At 40.9% G+C, this 19767-nt stretch overlaps 1 protein-coding gene and 1 pseudogene across 1 annotated transcript; one reads left to right on the forward strand and one right to left on the reverse strand.

The window, feature by feature from the left end:
- The window catches only part of LOC110541212 (melanoma-associated antigen B16-like), a 28711-nt pseudogene extending 14175 nt beyond the window's left edge, over positions 1-14536 (reverse strand).
- Positions 14537-16585: 2049 nt separating this feature from the next.
- LOC110544538 (histone H2A-beta, sperm-like) lies at positions 16586-18034 on the forward strand. Its single transcript, XM_021630480.2, has 2 exons — positions 16586-16596; positions 17587-18034. Exons 1-2 carry the CDS (start codon positions 16586-16588, stop codon positions 18032-18034), a joined length of 459 nt encoding a protein of 152 aa, XP_021486155.2.
- The last annotated feature ends 1733 nt before the right edge of the window (positions 18035-19767 follow it).

The following is a 19767-nucleotide window of genomic DNA, read 5'->3' on the forward strand; positions in this document are numbered from 1 at the left end:
AATAGGCTATAAATTATTTGCATGACATCTTCTTTGCTTTACATGCCATGGGCCAGTAACAAGTTGGTGTGATATATAGACCATTTAAGTGACAATAGTGGTAAGATACAGATAGAAAGCTTTTTTTTTTCTGTCCAGGCATTGTGCTCCCTCTTTGCCCAATTGTCAATATGAAAAATCACCACTGAATATCAAAAATGGCTTCTCAGAACATCAGTTCTGATCTACAGGATTTGTCTTGTTGTAGCTCATCTGTTTCAAGAGCACTTCGTTCATTTGTTCTGCATTACCACGATGGAGAGTTCACTGAAAAATTGATGACAAGAGAAAACTGTGAGCTCTCTTGCACTCAGTCATTATGGATTTGATACTACATTCTAATAACTAACTATATTGTTATCCAGTAGGCACAGAGACTGAATTATATATAATACAAGCCCTCAGAGGGTCTGTACACTTACATACTCACAGCTGTTTAAGGATGAAACACTGGTCTTTCTGCCCCAACTATTATAGCAACTTTTATTTATACAAATGTGAGATAACATATTCTTACCTATTTTTTTCTCTCTGTGCTATGTATGTATGTGTGTGTGTTTGTGTGTGTGTGTTTGTTTGTGTGTGTACGTGTGTGTGTGTGCATGTTTGTACCATCACAATGATTTAAGGTGACTCTGATCTTTTGATATTTGTAACATAAAAAGATAACAATTATATAATATCTATCCTTATTATCATGTGCAAGCACCAAATGAATAGGCCACCCCTCAGTAATCATAGTATTTTTAAAATATTATAATCTTGCTACCTATCCCTTTGCCTTAATTTTTCACTGTTAATTATGAAAACAACTCTTCCTTTTCCATGGAGTGGATTAACACCTTGACCATTTCGGCTTTCGGTATTTGAAGTATAGATGATGAAAATCATCAGGAGGACTAGGAATCTCCTTAATAATATAGTGATGGTTCCCTGCACTCTGCCCAAGGTTTGGTTATGAGTCTCAGCATCTGCTTTGATACACTGTTAGGTAGAGTCTTTCAGAGGCCCTCTGTGGTAGGCTACTGTCTTGTTACCTGTTTTCTCCTACTTCCAATGTCCAACTAGTTTGTCTTTCTAAGTGAAGATTGCAGGAAATCATATGAACGAAGGGGGAGTTAGTATGACCAGGAGAGGACAGGAGCTCCACAAGGACCAAATATATCTGGGCACAAGGGTCTTTTCTGAGGCTGTTTCTCCAACCAAAGACCATGCATGGATATAACCTAAATCCCTGCTCAGACGTAGCCCATGGCAGCTCAGTATCCAAGTGGGTTCCCTAGTAAGAGGAACAGGGACTCTTTCTGACATGAACTCAATTGTTGGCTCTTTGAACTCCCCTGACTCCCTAGGGAGGAACAACCTTGCTAGGCCACAGAGGAGGACATTGCACACAGGCTTGAAGAGATCTGATAAGCTAGGGTCAGATGGAATGGGAGGAGGACGTCCTCTATCAGTGTCCTCTATTAGAGAGGGACAGGGAGGAGATGAGGGAGGGAGGGTGGTGTTGGGAGGGAATGAGGGAGGGCTCTACAGCTGGGATAAAAAGTAAATAAACTGTAACTAATATACAAAAAATAAAAATTTAATTAAGAAAAGAAGTAATAAGACTTGGCAAAAGGCAAAACATTTGAATACATAAATAAAGTTACTAATTTAAAAAATAAAAAATAATGTAATGATGGTGAGTGTTCTCTGTTTAAGGAGGCAAGAAAGGGACTGAAGATGATGTGAATCAGCAAGCAGATCACTAAATGTCAAATAGGCAGGATTTGGTGTCCAAATAATAGAAGGTGTTAACAAAACTACCATTAATGAAGAGATGTGAACTTTAACCCAAATCTAGATTATTCGCTTTCTGCCTTACCTTATGGTTCTTATAAAATCTAACAATATTAGAATCCTTGATCCCCAAACTAGTAATCATTCCCAAAAAGAAGCCAAATCAACTTAATTGAACTGTACCTTAGATTAAAAAGTTAGAGAGAGAGAGAGAGAGAGAGAGAGAGAGAGAGAGAGAGAGAGAAATGAACTAAATGACATTTCTAAATACTATCTATCTCTTATCCTTACTGTGGCTAGCACCTAGTGCCTCAGCAGTGGCTATACCGTTTTCCTGTACTTTTGTCCTCAGTTCTTCTCTTTTTTTCCATTGAATCTTAACAAGGCATTCAGGGGTAACTAAAAATGTATCTAGTAGCTCAATGACTTTAAAATCTAGATGAGAAAAGGTTGCAACCAAGTAAAACTACTTGTTTAGTGTTGGAAAAAAAACATACCAACTCATTTGAAATAAATGTATCTGAGCACTACTGTACAAAGAGTGATCAGAACTTCCTTTTACATACCTGATTACATTAGAGAGCAGGGTTTTAGTGTCATGAAGTACCAAATATCTGAAATGCTTCCAACAGGTAACTTTTCTCTCTGCTCAAGTAGGTATATAGGATTCCCTCCCTCCCTCTCCCCTTCTCTCTTTTTCTCTCCTTTCTCTCATCCAAATTCTAACTTTCAACAATCAATGCTTTTAACAACAAGTGCTCAGTCAGTTAACATATAATCACAATAATCAGTATGTTTCCCAAAAATATGTTTGGGAAGGGTGGAAGGGTAAAAAACGAGGGTTTCAGAAATCAGAAATCTCCCATGCTTATGGATTGGTAGGATTAACATAGTGAAAATGACCATTCTTCCAAAAGCAATCTACAGATTCAATGCAATTTCCATCAAAATACCAACATAATTATTTACAGACCTTGAAAGAAAAATTCTCAAATTCATATGGTGAATAAAAAAAAACCCAGAATTTCCAAAACAATCCTGTACAACAACAGATCATCTAGAGGTATCTCCATCCCTGATCTCAAGCTGTACTACAAAGAAATAGTAATAAAAACCGCATGGTATTGGCATAGAAACAGAAAGAAGGATCAATGGAACTGAATAGAAGACCCAGAAAAAAAAAAAAAAAAAAAAAACCCACATATCTATGAATACTTGATTTTTGACAAAGAAGCCAAAACCATTCAATGGAAAAAAGACAGGATCTTCAACAAATTGTGCTGGTCCAACTGGATGTCTATGTGCAGAAAAATGAAAATAGATCCATATTTATGACCTTGCACAAAACTAAAGTCTAAGTGGATCAAAGACCTCAACACAAAACCAGACACATTAAATCAGTTAGAAGAAAAAGTAGGGAAGACCTTAGAACTCATTGGTACAGGAGACTACTTCCTGATCAGAACACCAACAGCACAGGCTCTAAGAGCAACAATAAATAATTAGGACCTCATGAAACTGAAAAGCTTCTGTAAAGCAAAGGACACTGTCATCAAAACAAACGACAGAGGTCAGAAAAATCATATCTTGTAGTGGCCATTAAATGTTTGTCTAAACAAGCAAATGGGAGGAAATTTGAGACAATTGTTTATAACCTCAGGGCTCCCAACCCTATTATGGAATAACTAAAGTTTGTAAAAACAATTGGTTTTTTTTGTCTGTTTGTTTTGTTTTGTTTTCTTGAGGTATGTCAATCTTTAGAAGTGTGACAATGTCTACATATAATATTTTCCTGGTGTAGTACTCTGGATTTATTCTAAAATAACTAGGTTATAAGAAACATAAAATGGCAGGTATGGTGGTGCGCGCCTGTAATCTCAGCACTTTGAGAGGCAGAAGGAGGCAGATATCTGTGAGTTCAAGGACAGCTTGCTCTACAATTTGAATACAGGATAGCTAAGGCTACACAGAAAAATCCTGTCTTATAAAACCAAAAAGAAAAACAGGAAACATAAGTCAGATGTGGTGGTTTATGTTTTTAATCACAGAACTAAACAGGGTGAAGGAATGGAATATCCAAGTTCCAGCCTACCCTGAGCTGAATACACAGTGAATACTGGGCTACATTGGACTAAAGAGTGAGACTACCTTTTCATCCTGCCTTTCACAAAGAAATATCACATTTAAACCTAAATGGACCAACAGCACAGGCTCTAAAAGCAACAATCAATAAGTGCGACCTCATGAAACTGAAAAGCTTCTGTAAAATGAAAGACACTGTCGTCAGAACAAAATGACTGCCTACAGATTGAAAAAGAATCTTCACCAAACCTATATCTGACAGAAGGCTGATATCCAGCATATATAAAGAACAAAAGAAGTTAAAAAGCAATAAATCAAGTAACCCAATTAAAAAATGGAGTACAGAGCTAAACAGAGATTTCTCTATAGAGAAATATAGAATGGCAGAGAAACACTTAAAGAAAAGTTCAATGTCTTTACTCATCAAAGAAATGCAAACCAAAATGATCCCGAGAATTCACCTTACACCCATCAGAATGGCTAAGATCAAAAACTCAATTGACAACACATACTGGAGAGGTTGTGGAGAACGGGGAACCCTCCTGCATTTCTGGTGGGAATGCAAACTTATACAACCACTTTGGAAATCAATCTGGCACTTTCTCAGACAAATAGAAATAGTGATTCCTCAAGATCTAGCTATACCACTCCTAGGCATATATCCAAATGATGCTCAAGTACACAAAAAGGACATTTGCTCAACCATGTTTATAGCAGCTTTATTCCTAATAGCCAGAACCTGGAAACAACCCAGATGCCCCTCAGTTGAGGAATGGATACAGAAATTGTGGTACTTTTACACAATGGAATACTATTCAGCAATTAAAAACGAGGAAATCATGAAATTTACAGACAAATGGTGGGACCTAGAAACAATCATCCTGAGTGAGGTATCCCAAAAGCAGAAAGACACACATGCTCTACACTCACTTATATAGACCTATAAGATAGGATAAAGATACTGAAATCTATACACCTAAAGAAGATAAACAGGAAAGAGGAGAAGGGGTAAGATGTTCAATCCTTACTTAGAAAGACAAATGGGATGGACATTGGATGTAGGAGAAAACAAGTAACAGGACACAGCCTACCAAACAGACGACCTCTGAAAGACTCTACCTAGCAGTGTATCAAAGCAGATACAAAGACTCATAACCAAACCATCAGCAGAGTGCAGGGAATCATATGAAAGAAGGGGGTGTGAATAAGACCTGGAGATAGAGGAGTGCCACAAGGACCAAATATACCAGGGCACAGGGTCTTTCACGAGACTGTTTCTCCAACTAAGGACCATGTATGGATATAACCTAGAACCCCTGCTCAGATGTAGCTCATGGTTGCTCAGTGTCCAAATGGGTTCTCTAATAACGGGAACAGGGACTATTTCTGACATGATCTCAATAGCGAGCTATTCCACTCCCCTCCCAGGAAGGAAGAGCAGCCTGGCTATGCCACAGAAGAGGACATTGCAGCCAGTCCTGAGGAGACTTGATAAACTAGGGTCAGATGGAAGGGGAGGAGGTCCTCCCCTGTTAGTGGACTTGGAAAGGGGCAGGGAGAAGACGAGGGAAGGGGAGTGGGATTGGGAGGGAATGATGAAGGGGGCTACAGCTGAGATACAAAGTAAATATCCTGTGATTAATATAAAAAATAAAAAAATGTAACTAAAAAAAGTGTAAAATCATGCTATATGTATATGAAAGACAACAAGGAGTGGTACATGGGAGGGTTTGTAGGAAAAGGAAGGGAGTCATGATACAATTATATTAAATCTCAAAATATAAAAGAAATAAAAAAAGAAAAAAATACCTTCAGCATTATGACACTCAATAAAAGCTATCCTCTACACTTAGCAGTACAAATAGCCATTACTTTTGCCCTGTGGTATGCTTAGTATACTTCCATATATTATGCATAAATTATGACAACTTAATCAGTTCAATATGGGTTGACTTTCATTCTTGATTTCCTGGAGGTGGAGGTCTCCTGCCCAGAAGATTTTTATTGAATTGTCATCATCATCTTTTTCAACAGCAGTTGTTTGCTACTTCTTGAGTTGATTGACTTGTGAATACATAATCACTCCAATACAAGAAGTAGGTTACAAATTATATTACTTAAACCAAGGTAAATATTTTTACATTGAAGGCAGCAATAATAAAGAGATGGATTACAGGTCATTTTTCATTTTTACGATGTAAAATAGCTCCAAGTCCTATCATATTAATTGACCTCATCCAATTCTGTTTGTTTTTAACTTTGCTCACAGATGTAATTATACTTATCTGCCTCGGGATATAATTATTAATATACTTCTATAATTTTAGTCACATTCAAATTGTACATTCACTTATTATAATTACAAATACTTAATACTAGCATTATGTATTGCACATGACCTTTATCTTATGAGACAAACAAATGTGCATATATATGTGGACACATGTACTCTAAAATTAGACTTTTCTTTGCTCCAAACAAATATACAAAATTATTCTTACACACATACAAAATTAAAGATACATGTCTATATATGTCATTTTAATTACTATAAATTTTTCATCCTTCTTCCTGGATGAAAAAAAAAGGTAATACTTAATTCAATACACTCTAGCAAGGTATTTTACTATGCTATCTTAGTAGGATGCTTTTGAAAGAAAACTTAAACACTTTCTTAGAAGTGCCTATATGATAGAATTACACAATCACATTATCCATTCTATGTAAAAGGAACATTAAATCCATAAAACACTTTTATGTGTATACATGTGTATGTGAATATGTGTACAACAAGATTTTCAGAGCAACCAGGTCTAATTTGTACATGTAAGGCTACTTTTCAGGCAATCAATCAGTTTTCACCATCAGTTCAGGCCTAAAATTTTCCATTTCTTTCTTGTCGTCCAAGAGACGACAAGAAATGAGAGAAATGTCAGCGCTGCAGGAATTGAAAGATTGTTTATCTGCGAAGGACTATCTCCACATAAGTGTGCAAGGAGATCCATTCAGACTCACCAGTTCATAAGTAGCATTTTGAAAACTTGGCAGAATGACTCAATGTCACATATGTTCAAAAATCTGGAGAGAAAAAGAACAACATGACCTACTCATTTTGTTTTCATCAGATATGGCCTTGGTCTTTTCCTAATCGTTTTTATTTAACTGCTTTATTTGTAAGCATATCATCCCAGCAAAAAGTCATAGAAAGTTAGAAATTAAGTTATAATTTCATAGGGAAATTCTTCAAACACCAGTTTATTAAAATACTGATTTATCTTATGTACTGTGCAGATTTTATGATACTTGGTTCCTCTTTATTGAAAATACACTTAATTGAAAATATATATTACCGTTTTTTCCCTATCACCTTCAATTTAGCAAAATCTAAAACACAAATTTTTAGTTTAGCTGGTTATAAATTCTTACCTTGACCAGCTATCTTACTAAAAATATTGTGGCTTTTGAGAGTCATATTATGCTATAGTAAGTTTAAAGGAAGCTAATTGCTATGAATAGCATTAAGAAAAAGCAATTTATTTTGTTAATGTGTGTTAAAATGGTGAGTATACCAACTATTCTCTAGAAACAATATCATTTGGATAAAGAAAAAAAAAAATGGTTGAGGAAAACAGATGGCAATTCTTGAAATTTCATTGTCAAGAAAGAGGTTTGAGTACCACATTGATTATAGACAATGAGAATCAAGTTGACCCATAGTTGACATAGCTGAAGTTGTAAAAGGACAATTTGACAAGTAAATAGTTGGTAACTTCTTACCAACAGAAAAAATATGACTTTGATGTATCTGTATCTGAAGATGACTGATTAGCTCACTATGACAATTGCTAATACTTAAACTAGTCTTAAGATACTTACAATTTTACATGTATTTGTTTACTGCTGTAAAGTAATGCCATGACCATGGCAACTCTTAGAAAGAAAAACATTTAAATGGGGGCATGCTTACAGTTTCATAGCGGCAAGCACAACAGCATGCAGGCAAATCAGTGTTGGAGAGGTAGCTGAGAATACTCCATCTCAATCTACAGTTAGGAGAGAGAGAGAGAGAGAGAGAGAGAGAGAGAGAGACTGGTCCTGGCTTAAGTATTTGAAACCCTAAAGTCCACCCAATAATATACTTCTTCTAACAGGGCCACACCTTCTAATCCCTGTCAAGTAGTGGATCTCCTTAATGACCAAACATTTAAATATATGACCCTATTCAAACTACCACATTACACTCATTGGCCCAAAAGGCTTCTAGCAATATCAGAATGTAAAAATGCATCCACTCTAATTTCAGAAGTCCCTGTAATCTATCAAAATCTCAATAGTCCAAGTTTAAAGTCTCTTCTAGAGAGCTAGAATAAAAACAGAAAAATGGGAAAATAAAAATAAAAAATGCAGTCTCTTCTAAGCATAAAAGTCTAAAGTTCAAAGTCCCTTCAGATACTCATGGCAATCTCTTAACTGATATCTGTAAAATCAAAGTGAAAAACTGATCACATACTTCCAACAGACAATAGTACAGGATATGTATGCATTACCATTCTAAAATGGAAGAAAGAGAACATGGTGAGGAAACACTGGACCAAAGCAAGACCTAAAACCAGCAGAGTAAATTCCAAACTCTGCATCTTCATGTCTGATATCAAAGCCTTCTTCAGAACTTCCACTCCTTTCAACTTTATTGCCTGCAACACACTTTTCCATCTTGGACTGATTCCACACCTGGAATACAGCTTTCCTTGGCAACTTTCCATGACTCTGGCATATTTAACATCTTGGGTCTCCAAGGCTATCTAGGCTTTATCTGTGCAGCATCACACAATGGCTTCTATGAGCCTCCATGTAGGGATAACCCTAACACATGCCTGGCCTCAGCAGCATTCCTTAGCTGTGGAGAGATTCCACATCCCCTTTGTTGTATCCTTTACTATAAAAACAAAACCCCATAAAATAAGTTGTTAAATTCTTCTGCTTTCTGAAATTGGAACACAACTTCCCTTCATTCAATAACATTTATACCAGCTGACTCTTTTCAATGGTTTCTTTAGAGTTCTGCTTGTCTCTACCTCCAGAGTGCTGAGATTAAAGGCATTAGACACCATACCTGGCCTAAAGCTTCTCTTTAGTTCCCTTTCACTAGTTGGAAGCTTAGCTAAATGTGGACTTACCCTGAGGTCACGACTAACTTTATTCCATTTAGCATTAGGGTTTTCTTTAATCTTATCATTTTGACCTTTGGACTTAGCTCTATTAAAATTCCCATTATTCATTTTCTCCTCAAAATATACATTTTTTTACCCTGCTTGATCTTTTTCATTATAGATCTGCATAAAACTGGGTACTAATAAACACAGGACATAGTCAATTCCAGGCTGTTTTGAAATGTCCTCTGCCATTGTCACTAATCCAAACCTCTTCAAATTAGCCTCAGGCAGAATTTTTGGACAAGGGCAAAATGCAGCCACATTCTTCACCAAAGTACTACAGAAGACTCTCAGCCACATACTAACATACTTCTCCTCTGAAACCTCTTGAACCAGGCCCTCATAGCTCAAATCATTGTCAGCACCACAGCCTTCCGTGTTCCTACTAGGATTGCCCACTAAGGCCCTCTTAAATAGTTTCAACAGTTTTCCTAATCCAAAGTCCCAAAGTCAACATTCTGCCAATAAGAAGCATGGTCAGGCCTATACAATAGTAATACCCTGATCTCTATTACCAACTTCTTTCTTAGCCAATGTTCTTTTGCTGTGAAGAGACATCATGACCACAGTAAGTCTACTAAAGGAAAACATTTGAAGATGGCTTACAGGCTCAGAGGTTTAGTTTTTTGTTATCATCATGGGAAACATGGTAGCATGCAGGCAGACATACTATTAGAGAAGGAGCTGAGGGTTCTTTTTCTGGATCTACATGTAGCAGGAAGATAGAGATACTGGGCCTGGCATGAGCATTTGAAACTCCAAAACCTACCTCAATGACACACTTCCTCCAACAAGGCCATGCCTAATCCAAGAAGGCTATATCTATTCCAAGGAGGTCATGGCCCCTAATCCCATGAAGCAGTTCTACTCTCTAATAAAGAAGCATTCAAATCTCTGGTTCTCTGCTTTAGCTGAACTTTTAGTTCTGGGCACTGTGGTCTAAAGCCCAGCATTCAGTTCAGTGGCTGTACTCTGAGGTCTTCTATGGCAGATTTAGACCTCCCAGTTCCCAAAAGATTTCTTAAGATGCCACTAACTCTCAGTTACATCCCAACAGTGAAAGCTTCTGTCCTGGGACACCCTAGCTGGACCAATACAGGTCACAATCCCTGTGTGTATCCTCAAGTCCAGTCCCACCCTCAGCACTTCTCTCTGGGATAGCTTTCAAGGGCGAGATTTTTTTTTTTATCATTCACTAATGCAAGCCAAAGATCTGGAGAAGTTGCCTGCTGAGGTAGTTCTCTACCCTCTACCATTTTTCCTCTATTTTGAAGCTTTCTGCACCAGCCCTTTGCTTCAACGTATTTCCATATCTGCTTTCCCCTTCAGACTTTTACTCCACTCCTCTGCAGTCTATTGGCCAAAGTGCCTTCCTTTATTCAGGGGCCTCTGCTCATCAGATGCTTCTACCTGTGGTAGACTCACAGCTGCCAGTGGTGAACTTTGGCTTACTGCTGCTAACACTACCACCTGCCTGCTCAACCCCATTTTCTCTGTTACCTGTAAGGCCTGTTCTGAAGCTCCAAAGCCTGGTTGTGTTGCCACCACCTTCTCCTGCTACATGGGTCTTTCCTTAATCAGCCAAACTCTTTCCCCTACCTTTGGGTGAGCAGAACTGCACCCAATAAAAGTGAAGCCTTTTCAGGATTATCAAAAGCTGAACTTGTTTATCTTTTGTACACAGGAGGGCTTCAGAATTTTTTGAGTTAATTTTTTATCCAGCCACTTTGCTGAAGGTTTTTTATCAGTTGAAAGAGTTCTCTGGCAGAATTTTGGGGGTCACTTATGTATATTATCATATCATCTCTGAATAAGAAAGGAGCTTCACAAGAAGACCAACAGAGCTAAAAATATCTCAGCTAGGGGCTCTTGCAGAGACTGATGAATCAACCAAGAACCATGCATGGAGAAGACCTAGATTTCCTAGTCAGATGTAGCCCATGTGAAGCTCATTCTCCATGTGTGTTCCCTAGTAAGGGTAGCAGGGGCTGTCTCTGTCATGCACTCTGTGGCTGGCTCTTTGATCACATCCTCCTGGTGAGGTGGCCTAACTAAGCCACAGGGAAAGAGAATCAAGAAAGTCCTGGTGAGACCTGATAGGCTAGGGTCAGATAGTAGGGGAGAAAGACCTCACCTATCAGTGAACTAGAGGAAGGACATAGGGAAGGAAGAGGGATGGAGGTTGGGACTGAGAGGAGATAAGGGAGGGGACTAACTTGGAGGTACAAATTGAATAAATGTTAGTAAATAATAGTAATAAAGAAATATATTCAATTTCTCTATTAACAAAAAAGCTGAGCAGTAACTTTGGGGTTCCTGGGTCATTGCACACTCTGGAAGCTGGAAGGCCCTTCTTTAGTCTGAATTCCTATTTCAAGGCCCCACCTTCAACCTACAATAGAGTATTTCAAACACAGTGCATGGACCTATCCCAGGAGGACTCTGCACCAGATGCCTTGTGATAGATGCTGAAGCCTTGTAAATTAACAGGGTAACCTTCTCAAAAAGGCCTCCCCCAAGAACATGGTAGATTAAGTCTCAGGGGGATAAGGAGCCTTATGCCCCTTTCCCTGCTGAGGGAGTTCCTACCCCATGGGCTTGTATATGGATTCTAAGTATATAAAGGGGAAAAGGGTGAGTTAGAAGAGGTTATGGGTCTGAAAAAATTACTTCTTCTCTTCCTTTTGTTTTCTATCTCTAGGGCAGTTTGTTAAAAAAAAAAAAGAATGATAGGAGTAACAAGATGGCGGTGCCGGGAGGACACTGTGTCTGAGAAGCAGGACAGCAGGGTTGACACAGCAACCAGTAGACTGAACTCAGGGACCTAAAACACCAGCATTTGTAATTGCCAGGTGAGAGGAAAGCCTATGGAGTGGAAATTAATTGGGACCGACCTCAGGTCACCCATTCAATACCTGGTGAAGGTCCTGGGGACCAGCGAGAGTACCCATCGCCCGAGATCGGTGCACACAGCCTCCTGCAGCACCCCAGCAAAGACAGTGACACACAGCCTCTGGCCCAGAGTGAGGCGCTCAGCCTCCAGACCAGAGCGGAGACCTCAATTGCCGGCCCAGAGTGGAGTGCACAGACTCTGGCCCAAAGCTGGGCTCACAGCCTCAGGCCCAAATTGGCCACCCCAGCCACCATATCAGACTGGGAGCCACAGCCTCTACCCAGAGTGAGGCGCCAAGCCTCTGACCCAGAGCAAAGCCCTTAGTTGCTAGCCAGCCCCGAGAGGCGTGCACAGCCTCTGGCTCAGAAGGGGATACACACTGCCAGCCCAGATCAGAGCGCAGAGCTGTCGCCTGCAAGCCGCCATTCTAGATCCAGGTGCACAGCCTCCGGACAAGAGTGGCACTGCCAGGCGCCATCCCAGACAGGAACACACAGCTTCCAGCCCAGAGTGAGACACCCAGCCTCCAGACCAGAGAGGAGCCCTCAGTTGCCAGCCTAGAGAGGAGTGCACAGTCTCCAGACCAGAGCAGGGCCCCCAGCCACCAGCTCAAACTTGGGGGCACAATCTCCTGGCCCATAGTGGAGCACTCAGCCTCTGGCCCAGAGAGTTGCTGGGTGCTCCTCGCACCTTCCAGACAGAACTGTGTGCCCCAGGATACCAGACTGGTTTTCCCTGTAGGGAGAAAACCCCACAGCTAGGGAATCAGCAGGTTCTTCAAGAGGGCTGTACCTGGAAAAATGTAACAGCAGCAGCTCAGTAAATTCAGAGTGAGGAGAACCTAGCAGTGGGGCAGGTATCTTGAGGACTTCTACAGGTGAGAGGAGAGCCCCACTGACTAACAAAGACCACAGCTACTACTCAGGTCTATACGCCTGAGGTGAGCAGTGGCAATTCCTGAGTAACACTGGCCATACAGTGACCATACCCAAAAAGCAGAAGAGGCCTCCTTCAGGAAAAATCATCTTCCTGCCAAGGGGTTTCTCCCTACCTCAGGACTCCAGGAAGCACCAGAAACTAACAGCCAACAACTAAAACAGCCCAGTGGGTAGAGGTCAGCATAAAAGCTCAAACAACAAAAGACAGAACAATGTGGCATCTCCAAAAACCAGCCATCCAGGGGCAAGCAGCCCTGGACACCCCAGCATTATAGAAAATGGAGAAGATGACCTTACATCTCTGATGATAAAGAGGATAATAGAGGAAACAAATAAAATACATTAAGAAGTAGAGGAAGATAAGATCAAACAGATCATGGCAATCCATAAAAAAGGGAGGAAGTTAAAGATAAGCAGATTATGGCCATCAGTGAAGAAATACGGGAAGATGCAGCCAAACAGTTTGTGGCCTTCAGGGAAGAAATAATTAAATCACTGAAAGAAATAAAAGAAACAGTTGAAGGAACTAAAAGAAAAACAGGAAAATACAATAAGACAGGTGAAGGAAGTAAACAAAACAACTCAAGATCTGAAGATAGAATTGGAAAAATTAAAGAAAACACAAATGGAGGAAATAATGGAGAGGAAGAATTTAGGGAAGAAAACAGAAACTATAGAGGTAAGCATAAGCAACACACTACAAGAGATGGAAAAAAGAATCTCAGGTGTGGAAGATACAATGGAAGAAATTGATGTATCCGTCAAAGAAAATGTTAAATCCAAAAAATTCCTGACAGAGACCATCCAAGAAATCCAAAACAATATGAAAAGGCAAAACCTAAGAATAATAGGAATAGAGGAATGTACCCGCCTGCAGGACTAGTAACTCATAGGGTCTTCGAAGACGACCAAGCCTGAAAGAAAAACGACTAGAGAGAAGAACGGACTCAAGTAAATGTGTACTTGTCAAGAGTCAAATTTTATTGAATCGAAGCAGGCTTTTAAGGCCAACTTTAGATAGGGGCAGGGGCGAGGGAGGAGCACAGTGTAGAATCCTTTTTGCTCAGGGAGGGGTAGGTTGGAAAGGCGCACTTTAGAGCCTCTCAACTCAGGGAGGGGCAGGGTGGAAGCTACAAAATCTTCTTGGCCTGGGGCCTGGAACACTTTGTAGTTATTTTAGGAAGTCATGGTACAGTTAGCACATTTCTGCAACTGTCAAGCAGGATGTTGGTCAACCAGGTGCAGCAGGGTGGGGGGAATGAGAAAATGTCAGAAGTTTCTCAGGGCTTGTCTCCAACATCTCCCCCTTCTCTGTATACAAGAACAGGGATAGGGAGGTTACCCTGACCTGCTAATGGTGTCCCAAAGAAGGGCTCATTTTGGCAGCCAATTATTTTTGTTTAAGAGTAAAATTTTGGATCCAAAGGAGAAAACCGTCACCAGAGAGGCGAGCGTTCCCCAGAGTAGGTCAAGCATTGTCACACATAGGCCATTGGTTTTGACAAGGCCATTTAGATTGACCACAGTACAAGGGGCACAAATGGGGTCTGAGCCTGTTAGAAGGGCAGTGCTGGACCCTTACCCGTCATTGGATTGGCCTCCTCCCGGCGAGGTCGTCCTGTCTTAGGCGGGCCAAGACTTATCCACCCATTCCGTCTCTGACTTACCAGACCACTCACTTTGTGGAAATGTAACGCATCTTGCTCTCAATAAGACCATCAAAGCTCCATAAGGATCCTGGAAGGAATATGTTTAGTAGCCAAATAGTATATGAGGGGTCACGGAAACCTGAGTTATTATTTGGAGGGGTGGGACTAGGATTTCCGGGTTGATTTTTGTAGGGAGGTGAAGTCTAAGGATCAAGATGTGGGGTTGTTTTGGTCCTTTGGCAGGTCAACGGTAGACTCTTCTTCCATGGCGAGGTGATGGTAATGGACTCCCACCAGCTTGATTGCAGAATCCATCTGACTCTTAACAAAGCTTGTCAATCGATTAAAGGCCCAGGGGCCAAAAGAGAGAAGCAAAAGGATACCTACAAAAGGTCCTAGCAGACTGGGAAGCAGAGTGGTTAGCCATGGGGATGTGGAAAACCAATTTTTATACCAGGGCTCTTGTTTCTCTCTGTTCCATTTTCGTTCCTCCAAACTGGAGCGAACCTTATCGATACTGCTTTGCACTAAACCTGTTTTGTCAGTGTAAAAGCAGCATTCTTCCTTGAGCGCAGTGCAGAGTCCGCCTTCCTGGAAAAAAACCAAATCTAGACCATGCCTGTTTTGTAAAACTACCTCAGATAAGGACACCATAGAATCTTTTAGGCCCTGTAAGCCTTTTTGCAAATCTTGTAGGTCTTTGTCCACTGCCAGGGAGAGTTGATTAAATTGTTGCTGGGAGGTAATTAGGGAGGCTGTCCCTGTACCAGCTCCAGCTGCTCTTAGCCTTAGAATTACAGTTAGAGTAATGGCAGTTAAAGGCTCACGTTTAACTCGAGATGGACGTACCCCTTTTTCCCAAAACCGAAGGAACTCATCCTTAGAATGTATAGTCAGCTTTGGGAAAAGCCGTACAAGGACACAGTAATCTCTATGGACTAAAAAGGTGGAGCTTACAAGATTAGGAGTAAGACCAGTGGAGCAGGCAAAATAAGTACCATTAGGTGCAGCAATATATGTAAAGCTTGAGTTTACAACAAGAGTAATATTACAAATTTTTTGCAAAGCCACCAGGGGAAGCATAGAAGGTCCCAATAGGCACGCTCCAATTCCAGACACCTGTGTGACTGTAAGGCTGACTCCCTCTGGGTGCTGCCACCATAAGGCATTAGAATTATTAGTTGTAATTACTTCTAAGGGTAAGGCTATGCCCTCGTAGAAGGGTGGCCGTGGTGAGTAATACACCCAGCATTCCTGAAAATCAGTGGTGTTAATTTGATGTATGGCCTCTTTGTTGAAGGGCAGAAGCAGAAGGAATGTAATTGCCTTTGGCAGGGTTACTAAGTGACTAGAAATCACAGGATGGCCCACCAAGATGTGTTAATAATGGTAATTTGGAAAGTTTCTCAGAAGAGTTATTTAGGAAGCCCTGAGGGAGAGGAAGATTTAGCCTCTGACCTTCTCTCAGGCTTGCTCCTCAGAGAAGACACAGGTTGAAGCTAATTGCTCTTCCATCTTTGGCTGTAGCCACATCTCCACTAGCAGGAGATTCTGAACGTGAATTAAAGATCATATATTCTTCAGGTATCTGGCCAAGACTGACCAGACCTGAAAGTCAGCTACCTAATCCCTCATCCAATTATGAGTAGCAAGGACGGCAACCCCTGAACTTCCCTGTGCCTCATCCACTAACAACCTGAGGCTTATGTCTCTGGGGGCCCACTCTTAAAATTTTGAAAACATATTTCTAACATAGCCAGGGCCATTATCTGTTTTAAGTTGTGTTAGAAGTTTTAATATAGCAATTGCTGACAGCGTATGAGCAATAACATTTTTTCCAGCTTTACCAGTTTGGAGTGTGGAAAATATAAACCCACTATAAGTGTCAACAAAAACATGAACATATTTTAAATTACCAAATTTAGGAAAATGTGTAACATCCACTTGCCAAATAACATTAGGTGCAAGGCCACAGGGACTGACCGCAAGATGGGGAGTAGGCAAAAGGACAACACAAGGATGACAGTGTTTAAACAACTCAGCTTTATAATTACTTTTAGTTAAAGGTCCTGGAAAGTTAGAATGAGCTTGTAAATGTCCAATGTAAAAGGAAAAGTTCTTTTTTGTATTAAATTTTGAATTTGTAAAAATAATTTTAGCAGGAGAAGATGTCTAAATTTAATTTGCAGTCTCTAACCTAGGCAAAGACTAAGCTACATAGGCACTATCTGTAAAAATGTTTAAAGACTGTTTATTAAACTTTAAAACACAGCCAATACTGAAGGAAACTCTGTTATTTGCACAGATGTGCTAGACATTTGAAAAGATGCATCAACAGGTTGGACTTTGTCATAATAGGCTTACATATGTTAAAATGCCATATTTATTAAATTTCTGACAAGCCTGAAGGCCAGCATATTTGAGTTACTCTTTGTTTATCTTTATCATCTGCTCTAAACTGCATCCTATAAAACAGGATGCCATAATTTCTAATTTTGGTATATTTTTTGATGCATGTTTTATAACCAAATTTTAAGTAAGTCTATATAGTCAGATTTTATGGTTACCCATTTTAGATTTAACCTTTTTAAAAACAGAACAACAACTTAAACAAAGAGACTAGGTAAAGCTCAATCTTATACTTAACTATAATCTTTAGCATAACTTTAAGTCTGCTCTTTTTAAACTAAAATTAAAACAAAACTTTTAATCAGACATAGTTTATAAAGGGGCTAGCAAATCTTATTAATCCTACCATACTGCATTAAGACTTAATAGCAAAAAATTAAAGGACAAAAGTTTTATTTCTCATTAAACAGATAACTAAACTCAGCTTGTAGCCCTCAGCAAAAATAGAGTATTTTGGCTATACCAAATCTATAGGCCAGAAAGAAACCGCATTAATTTATTTATTTAGGTGCTGGCAGCCAGGCATATATTTTATATAATGGTTATATGTAATGGTTAACTTTGCTGCAATTGCTTTGCAGTTTTAGTGTTTTAACTATTGTATCTGGACGCGGAAAACAGGGGGGCAAGGCCCGCGCCAAGGCCAAGACCCGCTCCTCCCGTGCCGGGCTGCAGTTCCCCGTGGGCCGCGTGCACTGGCTCCTCCACAAGGGCAACTACGCGGAGCGAGTGGGCGCCGGTGCCCCGGTGTACCTGGAGGCTGTGCTGGAGTACCTGACAGCCGAGATCCTGGAGCTGGCCGGCAATGCGGCCCGCGACCACAAGAAGACACGCATCATCCCGCACCACCTGCAGCTGGCCATATTTCCCAGTACTAAAACTGACTCTTCTGGGGCAGGCCGAACATACAGATTCCTCCTGCATTGGGTGCACGAGGCAAGGGCTCTGATGCCCCAGGAAGATACCAAGAGTGGGCTGTTGCCCCAGGAGACACTGAGTGGCACTCACTGGGACCAGGCGTACAGATAGATTACCCACCAAAATACTGAAAATACTGATGAAGCTAAGGGCGTCCCCCTGAACTTCGGCAGCTGTGACCACCAGTGAGACCACTTTGATCACGTCTTGCTACCCAGATACAGACACCTCAAGCTCTGAGGAATTTTTAGAACAGAGAACAGAAAGTACTACACACACAAACATTGCACAGAAACATTTAGACACTTACAGCCGGCACACAAAAACAAAACACAGAGACAAAGACAAAAAACAACCTCGGTGCCTGCTTTTTAAACATTTTAATATATATACAGAGCATAACCATGATTTTAAGTCAGAACTAGAAAAATTCAGAATTTATCAGTGAACACAATTTAATCTTTAAAACTAGAAGTGGCTCCATCTTTCTGGTTTCTGTTCGAGAGCTGGCTGAAGCTGACACTGGCTGAAGCCGGTGGGAGGGGGCAGAGTAAATTGCAGTCCTGCTAAGCTCTGCAGCTGGCAGAGGCAGGTCTTAGGCCTCCGAGGGTTTGGGCGTTTTCATCCACCCAGTTCTTCGCAAGGCTGGCCCTCGGTAGGGGAGTGGGAAGGAGACAAGTAGAGTCCCCGTTCCTCCTGCTCACCGTGCTACAGCTCTGGCTCCGATCCATGCCCTTTGCCCCAGCCCACCTAGGGGCCATTTTGTTTTGGGCGGAAGGGAAGCAGCGCAAAGGAAGTAGGCTATGAGACTTAGCAGTTTCTTCCCCTGACTCTGTTTCATCCTCACTTTCTAATGAGATGAGGTCTATCTCTTCTTTAGGAGGCTTCTTGGTACCAGCTCTTTTTTATGTACTATCTCTTAACATTTGCTTGCACTGCCAAATGTAGGCGGCCAATCAGGGTTAAGGTACCTGGCAGCCTCTTCTTTCAAATCACTCTCCTCTGAGGGGTATAATTGGTCAGGGCCTTCTTTGGAAAAATGGGGAAAGCTAGAGAATTAACAGTAATAATGGGGGGGGACAATTATTATCTTTATCTCAACCTCTTTCTCTAAGGTCCTCGAGAGGGCAGGCTCCAATCTGATCCCACTTTTTGGCATATCTCTGGCCCATCAATAACAAACCATGGACAAATGTCCGACACAAAAACAAAGAACTTAATTAAGTCCTTTTTCTTAACTCTAATTCCTCTCTCCCTGAGTGCAACTATTGGCCCATTTTTATGGGATGGAGAAAGACTTATCCGACGTATCTTTTTCCTGTGAGTGGCAGGAACGTTCGTCTTTACGAGTAGCGAGCTGCCAATCTTACTTTTGGATACTCACAGAGTTTTCTGAGCAATCCGGGTCCTTCCATGCAAAGCTCCATCTGGCAGTGGTCCGTGCTTCGGCCCCACGTTGGGCACCACCTGTACCCGCCTGCAGGACTAGTAATTCATGGGGTCTTCGAAGAGGACCAAGCCTGAAAGAAAAACGGACTAGAGAGAAGAACGGACTCAGGCAAATGTGCACTTGTCAAGAGTCAAATTTTATTGAGCCGAATCAGGCTTTTAAGGCCAACCTTAGATAGGGGCGGGACAAGGGAGGAGCACAGTGTAGAATCCTTTTTACTCAGGGAGGGGAAGGTTGGAAAGGCACACTTTAGAGCCTCTCAACTCAGGGAGGGGCAGGGTGGAAGTTACAAAATCTTCTTGGCCTGGGGCCTGGAACACTTTGCAATTATTTTGGGAAGTCATGGTACAGTTAGCATATTTCTGCAACTGTCAAGCAGGATGTTGGTCAACCA

Source organism: Meriones unguiculatus, chromosome X, assembly GCF_030254825.1.
Source record: "Meriones unguiculatus strain TT.TT164.6M chromosome X, Bangor_MerUng_6.1, whole genome shotgun sequence".
Lineage (NCBI taxonomy): Eukaryota > Metazoa > Chordata > Mammalia > Rodentia > Muridae > Meriones > Meriones unguiculatus.